Below are 19,370 nucleotides of genomic sequence, written 5' to 3'. Positions count from 1 at the left end.
TTGCTAATCTGCTGTTTGTCGGCCGAATTCTGTACTGACTGGCGAACAATCGGCCGTTCTGGTGACGGCCAACAAAAATTTTATAGCCTGCACACCCGATTCTGTTCGGCCAAAAAGTCGCTGTCGGTTGTCGGAAGCATCATACTAACAAGCCGACAATCGGCCGATCGTTCGGCGGCCGAATATTTACGGCCGACAATCGGTACGTGTGTACGGGGCTTTAGTCTAAAGAAAGTCTACCAACAAAAGTTGTATAGTGTGTATCCAGCTTTTGTAAGCTATCCAAGTCTTCTACTCCATTCTTTAAAGCCTCGTACACACGCAACGAATTTCCGTCGACCGGTCGTCCGTCTTTTGTCCAGAGTGGTGGTCTGTTGGTTGGAATGTGCCTAGACTGCACACAAATTTTCCCGCACGACAGAATTCTACTTCAGAAGTGATGTCATGTGTTGGATTGCTTTGTATGTGTTCTTTCATCTCTGAGCATGCCCAGTCTTGCTCATAAGATTTTTCCCCATCGAAATCTGTACTAAGGAGACGAAAATCGGACGTGTTTTGGTGGTCGACAAAAATTATATAGCCTGCACACCAGGATTTTTTCGGCTGAAAAGTTGGAGTTGGCTGTCGGAAGCACCATGCTAACAATCCGAAAATCAGCAGGTTGGCCGTCGGACGAAATTTACCGGCCGAATTTCTACTTGTGTGTACGGGGCTTTAGGATGAAGATTCTCCAACTCACAAGCTGAAAGCAAAACCACCTAAGGACAGAATAATCTGGAGTTCCTTCAGATCAATAAGAGAGACTTTTCTACTACGACCTCAAAGTGGTTACGCATGCTTAGAGGTATAGAGGCTGCAACGTCAAAGTCACCCTAGATGTTTTTTGGACTTTGGACTGTATATAGGTTTTGCATTTTCTCTTTCTATTGTTTCTTTTTAGGTCCATGGACAAGTCCTCCTCTATAGACGTATATTGGGTACTAGTGAATCTTTGAACACAATGTGTAATCATGGACATATAGAAGAAAAACTGAGTACCATTAAAACAACTTTATTATATAAAATCGATTAGAACACATTAAAAATTACTCTCCACAATGGGGATCACAACATGCAAAGATTCAGATTACAGTTCACTTGTGGACTCGACACGTTTCAGGAGCACATGTGGCAGAATCAGCACACTTGGACCCACTCCTAATCTTCAATAGAGTAATATAAGCCAGTAGGGTAGACTGGAATTCATAGCATGTGGATATTGTCCATAGAGGTGCAAATGAGTAAGCCAAGGGGAAGCCACTGCCTCTCAGGTGGCAAATTTAGGCACATTCAGTAAACAGCCAATAGTTTTGTACACATCATCTAAAAAAACCCCAAAAGGACCAACTTCCCAATGGGGACCCATTGTGAGTAAGTCACCATAATGACAGCATGGTAGTCAAAATAGTCAAGGCACATAAATGTCAAAGACGGGGCTCTTGATAAGTATCTTAGAAACAAACTTAGTTCACATGAATTCAGCCTTATAGATATGGGTTGTAGTGAAATCTAAAGATATCAGGTGGGGAGTGTAGCGTCCCACTTTCATATACTTTTTCTGTGTTGTATTGAACTGTATCAGGATGCCTTTATTTGATGTATGCTGACATCCAGTGGTGGATTTTGGGCAACTACAACTTGTTTACTTACGTGATTGGTTTCTCCCTCTGTCTACCCCTCCTGGTTAATACTAGTTAGTTTATTCCTAGCTGGACCCTTCCTGTTTCTTCATTGTTTCCTCAGTCAGTTCTTTGTTCTTTGCGGAGAGAGGACTTAGGTAAGTCACTGTCTTCATAAGCCTCAAAATTCAGGAATTAGCTGAAGTAAAATTGAGTTTTTTTCCCCAAGACGGCACATTATGTGATGCTTTCATTTGTCAGGTCTAGGGCACCCTAATACCATTCACATCTGCAACATCTAAATTTTTTTTCGTGGGATTGCCATTTTGAGATGCCTGGGTGTCCCTTTTCCTTCATATTTGGTGCAAGCAAGCTCCCATGCTCTTGGCTGCGATTAATGCAGTTCTCTTGTTGATCTGGCCCTCTTGTGGATATACCATTTAAAAATATATTTCATCTTTGAGGAGGCTCAAGTCAGGTCATTGATTTTGTCAGAATACGGGGCATTCTGCCCATCGGCCATGTTTATTATCCAGGACGTTTGCTCTTGTAAAACTTTGAGAGAATACATCCACCTGACAATGATATAGGACAGTGATGGCGAACCTTGGCACCCCAGATGTTTTGGAACTACAATTCCCATGATGCTCAACTACACTGCAGAGTGCATGAGCATCATGGGAAATGTAGTTCCAAAACCTCTGGGGTGCCAAGGTTCGCCATCACTGATATAGGATCTTGACTTGCCCCCTGGTCCTATAGTTCCCCTGTGTCCGCCCCAAGCTAGGCTATTGTTTGAGTGTTTTGAAGAAAGTCATCCACTAAGTACATTTATCTGTGTATCTACAAGGTCTTGATGAAGCATACTGCGAAACGCGTCGACCCTTGATACAGACTTTTTCATCTACTTAACTTGGATGTGTATTTGATTTCGTAATTTCATATGTAACTTGTACTTTACACTTTGCACATACATTTAGTCTTTTTTCACAATTAGGCTGAACCCCGTGTTGGTTGGGTCAGTCTTTTTCTATTTTAATAGTATTATTTTATCATGTAATTTAAAAAAATGTGATTCTTTTTACTTTTGTTTTTAGTATCTGTCTCATGAATGTGCCCTTAACCACTTGCCTACAGTGCACTTTCACCCCCTTCCTGCCAGGGCCAATTTTCAGCTTTCAGCGCTCTCACACTTTGAATGACAATTGCGCGGTCATGCTACAATAGAGCTTTATTTTGGTGGTATTTAATCGCCTCTGGGTTTTTTATTTCTTACAAAGAAAAAGAAAAAATAAAAAAGACAGAAAATTTTGAAAAAAAAAAGTTTTTCTTATTTTCTGCGAGTAAATTTTGAAAATAAATCCATTTTTCTCCTTCACTGATGTGCACCGATGAGGTGGCACTTATGGGCACTGATGAGGTGGCACTTATGGGCACTGATGAGGTGGCACTGATGAGGAGGTACTAATTTGCCGCACTGATGAGCACTGATAGGTGGCACTGATAGGGGGCACTAATGAGCACTGATAGGCAGCACTGATGAGCACTGATAGGTGGCACTGATAGGTGGCACCGATGGGCACTGAGAGGCGGCACCGACGGGCGGCACTGATGGGCACTGACAGGCGGCACTGATGTACACTGACGGGTGGCACTGATGGACACTGACTGGTGGCACTGATGAGCACTGACGGGCAGCACTGATGGGCAGCCACATCAGTGCCCACACTCAGTGCCCATAGTGCTGCCAGTCAGTGCCCATCAGTGCCTAGATGAGCAGCACTGATTGTGGGCACTGTGGGCCCTGATGGTGGGCAGTTATGGCACTTTATTTCACTCTTGTGTAATCAGGGCACTGGTGAACAGTGCCTTGATTACATTTCCCTGTGTCTCCTATGAGGAGGAGCCGCTGATCGGCAGTGACTGACAGTGTAAGCTGAGGAGAGCCGAATAACGGCACTTCCTTATTTACATGTGACCGGCTGTGATTGGGTAAAGAGTCATGTCATTTACTCTTTACCGAGATCAGGATCGCGCCATGTCCTAGCAACACGGCATCGTCACGATCGCCGCTCCGCTCGCCCCTGGGGGCACGCGAGAGAGGCTGTTCTGGTGCGCCGTCATATGACGGCGTCCCAGGATAATAGCTACACCGCTCCGCCGTCATTTGACGGTGGGCGGGTAGTAAGTGGTTAAAGTCCACCTTTTACGGATGTCTATATAAATATGTTATTCCAATTTTTGCAATCTAGGATTATGGCACGCTCATGATAGCTCCCATTTCTCTGAGTTAGATTTAACTTATTGAAGAGTTAAGCTGCTTGTGGATGGTGCCAAGTCAGCAAGGACCATACTGTCTGGACAGATTGGGTCTATAGGTGTATGTCAATTCATAAAGAGGCATTTGAAACAGAATAGATGGCTTTTGTCAGGACATTCTTTTTTTTTTTTGTCAGGTTCTTCTTATTGTCTCTGTCTCCCTGTCCAAGTGCCTATCACTTCCCCTATTTCTTACCCTGTTGTCATAGGCTGCTACAGCTCCTAACTGTTACTGTCCCTCTTTTCAAACCTAATTCCTCTTTCCTCATTGGTTCTTCCTCTTTTTGGTCAGTTTTCCGTCTTTTTTTTTTTTTTTTTTTTTATAGGGGACTAAGGTAAAGATTTATATAAAAGTGTATTATTTAACTACCAAAAGTGTTATAAATGTTTCATATGACCTGTACAATATTTTTTTCTTTTTTTGTTATTTTGAAAAGTAAGTATAAGGATATAAATGTAGTAGTAAAAAAAAGGTAATATGGGTTTAGCCAATTTGTTTTTGGCAAAAATAATTATTCATGCTCCATGTAACTTTCATAGCAGAGGTTTGTGCCTTGCCTATATACTTTGTGCTTAAAATACATCTAAACCCCAAACAAAAATGTCATATTTTCTGCTTACCAGTCATTAAATGTGGTGGCTGCATTTGTTTTCTTTTTTTTTTCCAATCATATTTTTCATTTATTTTAACATGATAATCCTGTTAAAGCATTTGTCACCCCAAAATTTCATATTCCTGACATGTGGCTGCTGTACCATGTACTTATATGAGAAAGTCTCCTGTTCTCTTTGTATTGCTTCCTTTGTGTGAAATGCCTGATGTTCCTGCCAGTCACTCTGCTTTCCTATTAAAAACTGACCACACTAAGCATGAGACCACAGCGTGGTCAGTTCTCTAGCTGTGCTCTCCTCCAATGGTCAGACTTGTTCTGACAACCCCCCCATGCACAGTCATTCACTGGGAAGATCAGTGTACTGCTGCTTCTCCTCCTCCAAGATCTTATGCAGCTGAGAACAGATAAAACAAAGGGGATGTGATCACTTATTGATAATGTTTTTTATATCTATACACAACAGAGGCGTAACTAGAACCTTCAGGGCCCCGGTGCAAGAAACCATGAAGGGCCCCCCTGACCCCTGGCCAGGGCCCTCTCCGCTGATCCCGGGGACCAGTAGGACCTGGATAGGAGGTGCGGCGGGGCGGCATATAGAGGAACAAATCCCCTCCATTTTCCTCCTGCAGCCGCTGAATACCTATAGAAGGGAGAGGAGGAGAAGCTGGATTTTAGCGGCTGCACAAAAAAAAGGAGGGGATTTGTTCCTCTATTTGCCGCCCCACCCCCCTCCCCATCTAGGTGTACAGGGGCAACACGTGGCCCATTGCGACCCCTGTAGTTACGCCCCTGAGATAAGTGGCAGGTGGGGGATGGTATCACTGTCTGCAGTGCTGGTTGGGTGGGGATGAGATGATTGTCAGCTGTAGTGGTGGGGGCGATGGAATGGGGATGAATGGCAGTGGTGGTGGGATGGGATGAAATGGGATTAGTGGCAACGGTGGTGGGGGGGATGGGATGAGTGGAGCAGTGTGGGGGATGGGATCAGGGGAAGGGGTAGTAGGGGGATGGGATTGTAGCACCCTCCTAGGTAGGTGCTAGAGAGAGAGTATAGTTTTGGCTCTGTCTGTCTATCAGAAGAGCAGCAGGCAAATTCTATTTTGCTCTTTGCTTAAGAGGGAGCAGAATCTGTGAGTTAGGTCTACTCATGGTGCTCAGTGTGTGATTCATCTGGTCTAGGGAGTGCTTCACACTGATCCAATAGGGAGGCATATTGGCCAGTGGAGGAAACCAAGCCAATGAGTACACAGTCCTAGTGATTGGCACAGACTGGCTGTCTCAGTGCATTCTGGGGTGTGGTATAAAAGCCAGGAGCACATATGCTCGAGGTCTTTGGCTGGTGAGCAGAGTCCCGGAAGGAGGGTGGCGGTCTGTACCAGGTAGCATGTGGTCACAGGCAGTCGGCCTAGGGACCAGAAGGAAGGAGCTGAACCCAGAGGTCCAGTAAAATTGAATGGAGGGGTTGAGACACTGGAGACCCTGGAAAAACAGTATCGTGAGTACAGAGGATCATGCCTAGGGGCCTGACCTGAGAGGGGGCCACCCGGTGTAGGATAGTCAGAGGACGGGTGTCAGCTGGTGGAGTGGAAGGGGGTGCTAGGCGAATACCCTGAAGATAGTTACTCAATCGAGTCATCTACTCAGAGACTTAATCCTAAAATTCATCTAGTGGCAAGGTGAATCTGCAGCTTGGATGCATCTTCAGACAGGAGTCCTCATCTTTTGTGAATAGTTCAATTCTGGAGTATTCCACTCTTCCCTTCTCCCATCCCTATTTAAAAAATAAAAACACAAAAACAACTACATCCCCTAGACTATTTACTGACTGAGCCAGGAAGAAAAGAGTTAAATTAAATGACGATCATCCAGCAATTTAGAGAGAAAAGCAGCAGTCTTTTATAGGCCAATGGGCGCCAGCATGTGTCACGTTATGCATGTGACACCGCGCATGAGCATTCACCGATTTGTGCCGCCGTGCACCTGCGTGCGCCAATTCGCCATGCGTACCCCAGATGCGGCCAGTTCCCCTCTGACTATTCTCCTGACACCGTGACTGAAACATTTGTAACTGGCAGCACTGTGTAAAGTGTAAAAACCTAAAACAGTTTATTACTTTTGCAGATCGGAACCTTGCACTTAGTCGGACTTCTTATAAGTTACAATACTGGCCAGGTGAAAGTAAAGAAAACAAAAAAAAAAAACTAAAAAAAATGAATGCAGCCATATCATCAATGTATTAGGCTGGGTTCACACTGGTGCCAATTGGATGCGGGTTTCGCCCCCATCCAATTTGCGTTTCAGGAGACTGTGACCGGCTCTCTATGGAGCCAGTTCACACAGCTTCGGGACGGCTGCGGAGTGGTTTGAAGAAGGGTCCTGTGTGTCATCTGGTCCATTTCAGGTCTGAATTCAGCCAAAAATCAGACTGAATTCGGACCTGAAATGGTGAACAGGGACACACTGGACCCCTGTGGGAACCCAGCCTTAAAGTTGTGCTCAGAGATGTATAGTAACTAAGTAGAACTACTTCACTACTGTACTTAAGTACCGAAAGGCGGTATCTGTACTTTCCTAGAGTAGAATTTTTTTCTCCTACTTCCACTTTTACTTCACTACATTTTTTCAATGATTTCAATACTTCTACTCCGATATTTTTTTTTTGTGCTGCATAGTTACTCGTTACTATTATAAAAATTACCACTGCCAGAACAGTAGATGGCAGGTTTCATGAAGCTCAAAACATGTGTATTATCAGCGCATAGGAAAATAAATGCTACTGTATGTATAAATAAAAGCTGCATTTGAAATAATAAAAAACAATATGATGTTCAAACTTTTGACTTCTTTCTTTAATAACTACATAACACAGTACTTGTACTTTTACTTTCAGTACTTGAGTAGCAATTTTTTTTTTCAAAACTACTGGTACTTTTACTTTCAGTACTTGAGTAGCAACATTTTTAAAAAAACTACTTAAAATACTTAAAGCGGAGTTCCGGGCACAAAATCGATATTTTTTTTTGTGCCCCTCCGCTAGTTAGACATCACCTGAAAAGGAATTGGATAGTTAGGTTTTTTTTTTTTTTGTTTACTCACCTTGTAATTGAAGATCGTAAATACTCACCTCAGAGTACTTCCTCCCTCAGCGCCGCGGCTCACCCCGTCACTTCCTGTCTCGCTATGATTCCTGGGAGCTGAACGTCATCGCTCCCAGGAATCAATGCGACGGCACCGGCCCCGCTCTTCACTTCCGGGCGACACCGCATTCCCCTGCTAAACAGCTTCTGGGCATGCCCAGAAGCTGTGGAGGAATGCGGCGCCGCACCGGAAGTGACGAGAGGGGCCGGTGCAGGCGCATTCTGGGACAAGAAGACGCGGAAGAAGACACAGAAGAGGACCGCGCCGGCTTCAGCTGCCCACAACAGAGATGGAAACGCTGTGGAAGAAATTTTATAAGTAAGTATTTCTTCTAAAAGGTAAGTGCGAACCGGGACAGATCAGAGGCTAGCCATTGTGGAATGTACTAGCCCTGACTGTCCCGGGGGTATGGTTATTGAAAAATGACTTCTGTGCCCGGAACTCCGCTTTAAGTACAAAAAATGTTGAATACTTTAGTACTTCTACTCAAGTCACTTTTTTAACGAGCACTTCCACTTCTACTCAAGTCACTTTTTGATCGAGCACTTGTACTTCTACTCAAGTATGGGTTTCGAGTACTTTATACAACTCTGGTTGTGCTTCACTCAAAAGGGGAAGTTCCGCTTTAGGTCCCCCCTCCACCCTCCACTTCCACATTTGTTGCACATCTGCACAATCAGGGGATGTTGGGTGTCAGCAAAATGTGAACCTATCATTGGTGGCTTTCCAACACTCTACAGAGTCTCCAGGCCAGGACTTGCCAATCCTGGAGATAACTGAGAAGCCAGTTTTCTTCCTACGGTATATGCATGCTGGAACCCCTCACCCTGTATGGGTAAGAACCCAAACCCTTTCTAGGGCCTGTAATTCGTCACCTGCCAGAGAGCTCTAAGGGCCGGTTCACACTGGTGCGATGCTGGAACCCTGCAAATCCACTGCAGGTTCCCACATCGCACCCGACTTAAAGGAAGTTCACCCTGGCATATGAAAACTGCTGGTAATGTCAATACAAGTGTGAACTGTCAATTCGGACAGGAATCGGATCGCATAGGTGTGAACACCCATGCGATCCGATTCTGGTGCGGACCAAAAAAAGGGTCCTGCAATACTTTGGTCCGAATCTGTATGGCTGAATTTGCATCGCAAAAACATTGCATGTGATTTGCATAGCAGTGCAGTGTGAATCACATGCGATGTCTGACATCACTACAGTGTGAACAGGCACTAAATGTCATTTTCCATCATGACATTGCATCCTCAAGTCACACTTAGTAAGAGAACTTTGTATTTTTTGAAACCTAAATGCCATTTCTGAAGAAAATCTGTATGTAATACTATGCATTATACACTGTCAGACTACTACGATTCTACAAAGCATCTAGGTGTTTTCTATACCTGAGTTAATGGGAGTTTCCGGCAAGTGGAATGTTTCTTCCTTCTACCTCTGGATAAATACAGTAACTATATTGTAGTGCTGTATTGAAGGGTATATAAAGCAGTGTGCCGCAGCGAGGTCCGACGGAAGTGGGGACAGGGTACCTGTCAAAAACAGAAGATGTCATGATGACATCACTTCCAGGTACTGGAGCCTTAAAGGCGCCAGATTTGAAAAAAAAAAAAAGACAGCATTTAAAACAGCTAAACTTGGCGTTTTGAAGGCTTTTAAATGCAGTGGAGGGGTTTGGGGTCTTTTAAACCCCAGATTTCTCCATAAAGAGTACCTGTCACCAGGGCCGCTGATAGGGGGGGACCACCAGCCCTCTTGTAGGGGGCCCGAGCACACAGGGGGGCCCACACAGAGAGGGGGATTAGTGATGGACAACAAATACAGAAATCTTACTCCAACACCTGAATCTGATCCGTCTCTCTCTCTGCTATCAGCTTTTATCTGCTGAGAAAGAGACAGTTGTCTCTCACTAATCCCCCTCCCTGTGTGGGCCCCCCTCCCAGCACTTATCTCTGCTCAGGAGTTTATTTGTAACTTTGTTTCTCTTCCTCTGTCTCTCTGATCACTGAGCTCCAACTGCCCAGCCTGTACAGTATATTTTTATTATCTCAATCAGGAATTACGTGAGTTATGTTATATTTGTGTCTGCTAATAGTGATTTTGTTGTAATTTTAGCTAAATATATCTTTAATATTTTTTTGGGGGGGCCCTGCCAGGTAGTCTGTATGGGGCCCCGCGATTTCTAACAGCAGCCCTGCCTGTCACTGCCTATTACTGTCACAAAGGATGTTTGCATTCCTTGTGACAGCAATAAAAGTGATAAAAAAAAAAATTAAAGGGAAAGCATAAAAAATAAATAAATAAGGAAAAAAAAAAATAGAAAGTGCCGCTCCCTCCACACTCGCGCGCAGAAGTAAAACATACGTAAGTCGCACCTGCATATGTAAACGGTGTTCAAACCACACATGTGAGGTAATGCCACGACCGTTAGAGTGAGAGCAATAATTCTAGCACAAGACCTCCTCGGTAACTCTAAACAGGTAACCGTACAATTTTTTAAAATGTCGCCTATGGAGATTTTTAAGTACCGTAGTTTGTCACCATTCCAGGAGTGTGCGCAATTTTAAAGCATGACATGTTAGGTATCTAATTACTTGCTGTAACATCATCTTTCATATTATACAAAAAAATTGGGCTAACTTTACTGTTTTTTTAATTTTCTTTAATTTATGAAAGTATATTTTTTTGGAAAAAAATTGTATTTGAAAGGCCGCTGCGCAAATACTGCGTGAATATTGCAATGATCCCCATTTTATTCTCTAGGGTCTCTGCTAAAAAAAATATATATATATATATATATATTTTTTTCATATATATATATATATATAATATAAATATATATGTAATGTTTGGGGGTTCTAAGTAATTTTTTAGCAAAAAATACTGACTTTACCTTGTAAGCAACAAATGTCAGAAAAAGGCTTAGGCATGAAGGGGTTAACCCATGCAGCCCCAGAGAGACCACGCAAACTCCATGTGGACAATGTCCCGGCTGATTATAAAGTTTGCCGCAGTTTCATGGATGCAATTGTTCCAGAACCCGGGGCAGCCTCTAGAACGCGGTACGGTTCAGATTGCTCACTATAGTTTAGCACTTAGTTACTGTATCAGCAAGCTGGAAAAAAAAAAAAAAAAAAAAGCCAAAGGCTATTCAAATACATCCAATAGATGGCAGAGGGGAGCTAACATCCGGGAGTAGCTGTCAATAAGAAGAAGAAAAAAAAAAAATACAGAGCAGGCAAGGACGAGAGTTTACTGTGTGTATGACACCGAGAGGAAAGACTTGGGAGAGCCAGCAGCTTGCTGTTTCGCAGTCGACTCCGGGTGCTTGTGACAGCTGTAACCATGCAGGCTGAATCAGGAATTGTGGCTGATTTCGACGTAGGCGAAGACTTTCACGAAGAGCCGAAGACGTATTACGAGCTGAAGAGTCAACCTTTAAATTACAGGTCAGTGACATCTGCTTGGTGACAGCGCTTTTCCTATTGGTGACGTTGTAGTGGGAAAATTCAGGGCTCGGTACAGAAAGGTTAAAATAATGGCATCTATCTATATATATTCCTCCTGACGGTTATTCCCTATATGGCATCGCTGTAAAAGATTTAAAGGACCATGATACCTAGATAAAAAGTTACCTTGTATGCATTATATGAAGGAGCTACTATAAGCATTCAAGAAAAGTCGCGACACCTGCAGAAATTCTGTTATTTGACATTGATGCAACTTTACTGTGGAGCTCTCATTAGCTGTCAAGACGTATTTAAATGACAGTTGGCCACGTTCTCTTTAGAAGACTGCAGGATAGGAAGTCTACTGTGCACTGGCAATTATTATTGTCCAGTATGCCAACCTGATTTGAAATATCTGATTACCCTTAAAAACTTACGACAGTTTAGCAGTCGATTAATTTCTACAAGTTCTTTGACATTGATGTAACTTTACTGTACAGCTCTTATTAGCTGTCAAGAGGTAGGTAAACGACAGTTGCCTATGTTCTCTTATAGGACTACAAGGCAGAAAGTCAGCTGTGCATTTGCAAAAAATGTTCTTCAATAGACCAAATTGCTTTAGAATATTTGAAAAATTTAGGTAAACCTACAAATTTTCTCAAATCCCAAAAACGTCAATTTAGTGGCCTTTTCAGTTCTAAAAATCCTTTGACATTGATGTAACTTTACTGAGGCTCTCATTCACTGTCGGGAGGTAGTTAAATGACAGTTGCAAGACAGGAAGTTCACTGTACATTTGCAAATATTGTTCTCAAGTATTCCAACTTGATTTTATATTTCTGATCACCCTGAACAAAAAATGGAAAATCTTAAAATCCAAGTACGTTGATTTGATGGTCTTTTAATTTTACGAGACCTTTGACATTGATGTAACTTTACTGTATAGCACACATTGGCTGTCAAGAGGTCGCTAAATGACAGTTGGCAGTGTTCTCTTATAAGACTACAAGACAGGAAGTCCACTGTGCATTTTGAAATATTGTTCTCTAGTATCTCAACTTTATTTGAAATACCTGAAAAATTTAGGTTAACCTACAAATGTTCTCATACCCGAGTCCTTTGACATTGATGTAATTTTACTGTATAGCACACATTGGGTGTCAAGAGGTGTTTAAATGACAGTTGGCAGTTTTCTCTCACAAGACTACAAGACAGGAAGGCCACTGTGCATTTTGAAATATTGTTCTCTAGTATCTCAACTTGATTTGAAATACCTTAAAAATGTAGGTTAAACCTACAAATGTTCTCATACCCGAGTCCTTTGACATTAATGTAATTTTACTGTACAGCACACATTGGGTGTCAAGAGGTGTTTAAATGACAGTTGCCAGTGTTCTCTCACAAGACAGAAAGGTCACTTTGCATTTGGAAATACTTTTCTCCAGTATCTCAACTTGATTTGAAATACCTGGAAATATAAGTTAAGCTACAAATGTTCTCAAAAACCAAAGTACGTTGAGTTGGTTGCCCTTTCATTTCGACAAGTCCTTTGACGTTGATGCAACTTTACTGTTTATCCCTCATTAGCTGTGAAGAGGTAGGTAAATGACAGTTGCCAGTGTTCACTTACAAGGCAGGAAGTTTGCTGTGCATTTGGAAATATCGTTCTCCAGTAGACCTAATTGATTTGAAATATTTAGGTTAACCTACGAATGTTCTCAAAACCCAAGTATATCAGCTTGGAGACCTTTGATATTGATGTAACTTTACTGTTCAGTTCTCATTAGCCGTGAAGAGGTAGTTAAATGACAGTTGCCAATGTTCTCTTATAAGCCTACAAGACAGGAAGCTCTCTGTGCATTTGGAAATATCGTTCTCCAGTATACCAACTTGATCTGAAAAATGTGAAAAATTTGGGTTACCCTATGCTTGTCCTTGAAACCTAAGTACATCATATTAATGGCTCCTCTAAATTTTTCGAGTCTGGGCCATTCTAGGCTACTTTGCAGTCTAGAACTTTGCAGGGAAATAGGTTGCTGGAATGTATTACTAGCTAGGGGAACTATGGGCTCTTTGACGCTCATTACAAAATAGAATGTTCTGCTATGTACGGTGATAATGAATGCTTTTTAGTGCTATGAAATGCCTAGTTCTATTCAGAATTCTAGTTGGTATTCAAGGTTAGCTTGCAGATTAATTGCTGCCTCGGCATTATTGTCAGTTAAATTATTTCTTGTGAAATCGGGTTGCTGTTTGGTCACCTCAAGCTGTGACGTGAAGTTCTGACGTTGCAAATCTTTGTTCTGCTGTGGGACATCTGGCTTGGGTCGTTGTTCTGTAGGACAGCTAATGCTTCCTAGGTTAGATGTGGACTTCTAGCATCTTAATAAGTTGTGTGTATGGTAATGCTAGCAGATTCCATGGCAAAATAATATTGATGATTTACTCCCTGCCTTTGTTTAAAATTTTATCAGTAATTCACAGTTAATTGCCCTTAAAGTGAACCTGTCATGTCTGTATAATGTACCTGATGACTCAGCTTTAGCTCCTCCTTGGAGTTCTGCCACACCTCCCACCCCCACCACCACACAACCAATAAGAGGGCTGGTGTTGGCCGTTAAGGTACTCTAATTGGTTTGAGCAAAGGAAGAAGGTTTGTTGAAAGTTAACTATTACCTGCTTGGATTGGGAAAAGTAGCAGGCACATATGAGCAGGCTACATGAGGCTTGAAAGCTTACCACTCAGGAGTCCTAAGCTATGGAAGGCAGGCTACCCAAGGATTGACAGTTGATCACTCAGGAGTCTTACTTTATGGAAATGAGGCAGCCCAAGTATTGACAGTTGACCACTAAGGAGTTTTATATTATGGAAAGCAGGCTACACAAAGCTTAACAGTTGACCACTCAGGAATCCTATGGTATTGAATACAGGCTACCCAAGGATTGACAGTTGACCACTCAGGAATCCTATATTATGGAATACAGACAGTAGTGCCCTGTGATTCCCATTACCCAGAATTACCCAAATTGGATGAGCTATGGAGGAAGATTGGAGAGACTTTGGAGCATGTGCAAGCAAGTATGTGTTTGTATTGGCTTTATAGCAAACTTGTTACTTTGTCTAGTCTAGGGTACTTGTAGGCACCTTGTGCTCCTTTCCTCTATTAGAAACAAAGGAATTTTAAAAGACAGGTTCCCTTTAAAAGAAAAAAAAAATACAATTGCTTTGTGGGAAAGCGCTACTAAAGACAATCAGAGGAATGTATGAGAAAACCTCAACACGTGTTATGAAATATCAGTCTTTTATGCCACCGTGCTGTGCCGTCTGCTCATCTGTTAGCTGCCTTTGGAGGAAAATGATAGAAGTTGGTTGTCTTGTGCTAGAAAATACTGCTCCCCCGCTATACAAACTTAGTACTGGTTGTCTTCTGTTCTACTGAAGTCTATACATTCTTATCTATCTATGAGTATTAAAGGAGAACCCTTTTGTTTGAACTAGTGGGAATGTGTACTTTGTTAGGTTTTAGGAGTCACCTGTGTGCCCCTTGGTGAGACTTCCCAGCCCCTACAGGAGATTTGTGGTAGTGCACCCATGACCATTCCTCATTATTCAGTACTGATCACTGATCGAACACTACACATAGAAAACAATCAAATGTAGCAAATAGAAGCCATTAATCACTAATCAAATGTGTTCTATGAATTGCTACAACATGCAGCTTTATGTGCAGTGATCGCTAATGATTCATCAAGAGCGTTTTAGTAGCTTTACCATGCTATCAAAATCAGCCTATTGCCCATCCTGAGTCTAGGTTCAAACTTGTGCATGCGCAGGTTGCAGGTACACCAGCCCAGTCATTTGAATAGGCTGCTGTACTCAGGGGAAACACGGGGAAAGAAGTCCCTGACCCTTTTGTAAGAAGGCGTCATGTAGAACTGCATGGTGCTACTGCACCAGGTGGTTCCGTGCCTGGGTGCCGATGCGTGGGGGTGCCATTAAGAATTAAATGAGAAGTTTTCGTCTTTTTTTTAATTCATATTTACCCAGGTGGATGCAGCATCATTCCAATGCTGCATTTGTCCCCCGCTGACTCTAAGACTGAGCGATCAAAGACCACCGATCGCTCAGTTCACAGTGCTCTGTAACCAGAGAGTTGGTGACCGGCTCTCTACTCAGCCCCCCCCCCCCCCCCATGCGCTCACTGGTCACAGTCTTTCCCCAGCCTTGACCGGCTCTGTGACGTCAGCTGACAGTGGCCTTCAACCTGTTGTAAACGGGTCACAGGAGCACAGAACGGGTTGCACTCCTGTGATCCTTCTCCTTTAAAGGCACCCCCATGCATCTGCTAAAAACTGTGCATTCCCGTGCAGGTCCGAAATATGTGCGATTATGCGCATATGTAACCCACACATATGTGAGCCTAGCCTTAGGGTTTGTTTAGACTTGCAGTTGGGGGTCAGTATAAACACATGGTTGAACCACATTTTTTCCGCCCCCTATAAGCCTCAAAGATGGGGTGTTCATTGACTACAGTTGTGATCATTTCCTTTGCAGTCACTGCAAAAGTTTTCCATCCTGCTGCGTTCAGCGGCTCAAGGTGACCCGACCAAGTGCACCGGGGGGGGGGGGGGAGGGGGGTTTCGGCATTCGCAGGAATAACACAAGGGAGAAGAAAGTGATCCCGAATGCCGCACGTCCATGTTATCCTACGATGGTGATGAGAGTGACAATCTCAGCCTGGATTCCAGGCAGGCCACGCCCCCAACGGGTTTAGCTCCACCCCCCCGAGCTTAATAATGGGGATTAACACAGGTGGTGAGGAGGTGACTTATTGTCTCCCCGCTGCCAGTCAAACTCCTTTGAATTGCACCTGCAGTGATGACCGAGATATCACGCCTCCTATACAGCGAGGTACTGGTACGTCACTGCGAGCGAGGTACTGGTACGTCACTGCGAGCAAGGTACTGGTACGTCACTGCGAGCGAGGTACTGGTACGTCACTGCGAGCGAGGTACTGGTACGTCACTGCGAGCGAGGTACTGGTACGTCACTGCGAGCGAGGTACTCGTACGTCACTGCGAGCGAGGTACTGGTACGTCACTGCGAGCGAGGTACTCGTACTTCACTGCGAGCGAGGTACTGGTACGTCACTGCGAGCGAGGTACTGGTACGTCACTGCGAGCGAGGTACTGGTAAGTCACTGGGCGCGGTTACATACATATTCACCAGCACACCATGGATCTTGCACAGAAGACCGAATAAACTTTTTTTTGCAAAAAGGATCACATTAAGATCGGTGCAACGTTTCTGAGTGGCGCAGGACCCCTTCCTCAGGCATGTGACGAAGGGGTCCTGTGCAACTCCGAAACGTTGCACCTATCCTAATGTGATCCTTTTTCCAATAAAAAGTTTATTCAGTCTGCTGTGCAAGATCCATGGTGTGCTGGTGAATATGTATGTAAGGGTGATTGATCCAGTGTCCAGCTGGTGATCGCTGCAGCACCCACAACTTTGCGATGGGAATATGAACTATACTGAACGTGGTTAAACGCAAGGAGAAGAAAATACTGTCAGAATATAAGAGTCCTTTGTATTCTTCTATGAATCTTGGCGTGCTTTGTGTATTTCTTCCAAACCTGTGCAGCAATCTAGTGTGAGACTTTGACTTCCTGTATTAAAGACTGCTCACTGCTGCTCTCTCTTATTGTGCAGGATGGCTGGTCTTGTCTCCGCCCCCTCCTGTAGTTTTCTGCAGGCAACCTGTAGTGGGTGGAGCCTGCTGGGCCTCTCTCACATCTCTGCTCTCTGTGCAGGCTATGTACAGCACAGTGATGATGTCAATGATACTTCTACAAGGTAATAACTGGGTTTACATAGGTTTTCAGCTTAAAACTCATTTTTTAGATCATTAAAAAAAATGAAGGCAGAATTTAGTTTTGGATAGAGGGGAGATGGATTGTAACACCTCCCTGTTTTTTTTTTTTGCTATTTGTGCCCCCATTAGGGAGATTCGCCCTCTATCTGTGTCCTGTTTACCATTATCACCCAGAGTGAAAGTGAAAGAAAATCCAACAGTTTTGGTTGTCACCAGAACAGGAATAAGGGGGATATCTTCCAATGGGGACACTACTTTTGGAAATTCCCTCACTCTGGAGGGACTTCCCCTCACTTTCTGTTTTGGCTATGGGAAATTTCTACCATGGGACACAGATGGGGGTTATAGGGGTTATCCAAAATGAAAAAAAAAATGCCTTTAGATCTACTTTCCCTCCAAATTATCATCGATTACAAATGTTGTTATCTGTGTCATCCAGTGTTTTTATGGTGCTTTTTATAAACTTTGAGATTGATTATCATTGATCATTGATTATCAGATAGATATTACACTGATATTAGCAGCATAGGCATGCAGGGCAGTAACATGAAGCAACCACTTAGAATTCAGCTTTCACTGTCTTGACTCAATGTGCATCTAAAGCCAATTTTTTTTTAGTTTAGAGTGGTGAGGGGGGTTAGAACCTCTGTCAGTTTTTTTTTTTTTTTATTGCTAATTAATAGCAAAAGCCTGTACACCAGGATTATGTCCAAAAGATTTATTGAAGTCCCATGACAAAAAAAAGTAAAATGTCTGGACGTGACCCCGGTGTGCTGGCTTTTGCTATGTTTTTGGTGTACATGGTGCAACTGTTTTGGCGCATACCCATCCTAATACTTAACCACTTCTGGACCGGAAGATTTCCCCCCTTAATGACCAGGCCCTATTTTGTGATTCGGCACTGCGTTCTTTAACGGACAATTGCGCAGTCGTGCAACGCTGTACCCAAATACAACTGATGTCCTTTTTTTCCCACAAACAGAGCTTTCTTTTGGTGGTATTTGATCACCTCTGCGATTTTTATTTTTTGCTCTATAAACAAAAACAGAGCGACAATTCTGAAAAAAAAAACCAATATTTTTCACATTCTGCTATAAAGAAAAACATTTAAAAAATAAAATGTTATAACATTTTAGGTCAATTTGTTTTCTGCTACATATTTAAAAAAAAAAAAAATTGCAAAAAGCGTATTTTGATTGGTTTGCCCAAAATGTATCGTGTCTACTAACTACGGGAAAGATTTATGTTATTTTATTTTTATTTTTTTTACTAGTAATGGTGGCGACAGATCGGACCCCTAACTGACATTTTTTACACTTTTGGGGGGACCAGTGACATTACTACAGTAATTAGTGCTAAAAACATGCACTGTTACTGTAATAATGACACTGGCAGGGAAGGGGTTAACCCTGTGGGTGATCAAGGGGTTAAATGTGAGCCTAGGGGAGTGATTCTAACTGTGAGGGGGGTGTGGCTTGTGAAATGACCATAGAGACATGTGATCCTATATAGAAGGATCACAGGGGCTCTGTGATCATTGCAGGGAGAAGAACGGTCGGCTGTGTTTACAACAGCTGCCCATTCTTCTCTCTCAGCGGGGAGCGATTGCGGGTGTGAGGCGGCAATCGGAGCTGCCGGGCCCGTGCATCGGAGTCCCCACTGCCGGCGGCGCGCGCTCGTCCCCTAGCTCCCTGCACGCAAGCAACGTATACCTACAGTGGTTTGCGCAGGAACGACTGCCTGCCGCAGTATAACGTGCGTTTGTAAAGTGGTTAATGTATAACTAAAGGCGAAACGTTTTTCTTTAGTGTTGGATGCCGCAGCATTTTCTACCTGAAATCGCACCTGTACCAGACCCAAAATTGCACAGGACCCTTTATAAGACGGCACCATGGCCGCCCCGCACATGTGCGAACTGGCTCCATTGAAAGCCGGTCCAATTCACGCTATGGGAATTGGATGTGGTTAAAAACGCATCCAACTCGCATATATGTGAACCGAGCCTTACTGAGGTTTTTTATTGCTGTCTGTGTCCCCATTAAACATATTTTATTTCTCTATTTGTCCTGCTGACCCCCACAGGATGGAAATAGTGGGGGAAAAAAAGTCCCAAATTTTGATTATCAGTGGAATAAATGGGAATTTGTTTCTATGGGGACACTTGTTGTGGGGACAGCTGCCTAAAAGGAGATTTTACATCATTTCCTTTCTTCCTTCCTTTCTTCTTACTTCCTATGGCATTTACAGGACAGGAAGTTCAAGAAATTTTCCCCAGTGGGACACAGATGGAAAAAAAAAACTCACAGTGG

General features: G+C 43.2%; 1 protein-coding gene across 9 annotated transcripts in view; it reads left to right on the top strand.

The window, feature by feature from the left end:
• The first annotated feature begins 10,969 nt into the window (after positions 1-10,969).
• Positions 10,970-19,370, top strand: part of MITF (melanocyte inducing transcription factor) — a 386,463-nt gene continuing 378,062 nt past the window's right edge. For 8 of the 9 annotated variants that reach the window (XM_082265298.1, XM_082265300.1, XM_082265296.1 and 5 more), the window contains exon 1: positions 10,970-11,185. In XM_082265298.1, coding sequence (XP_082121424.1) covers positions 11,082-11,185 — 104 coding nt within the window. In that variant the 5' untranslated portion in view covers positions 10,970-11,081. Of the gene's footprint in view, positions 11,186-13,858; positions 14,265-19,370 lie in introns of those variants that run through there. The other variant, XM_082265305.1, reaches the window with a different exon arrangement.

Source organism: Pelophylax lessonae (genome assembly GCF_965119305.1).
Source record: "Pelophylax lessonae genome assembly, chromosome: 8".
Taxonomy (NCBI): Eukaryota; Metazoa; Chordata; class Amphibia; order Anura; family Ranidae; genus Pelophylax; species Pelophylax lessonae.
This window is presented reverse-complemented; position numbering and strand designations above follow the sequence as displayed.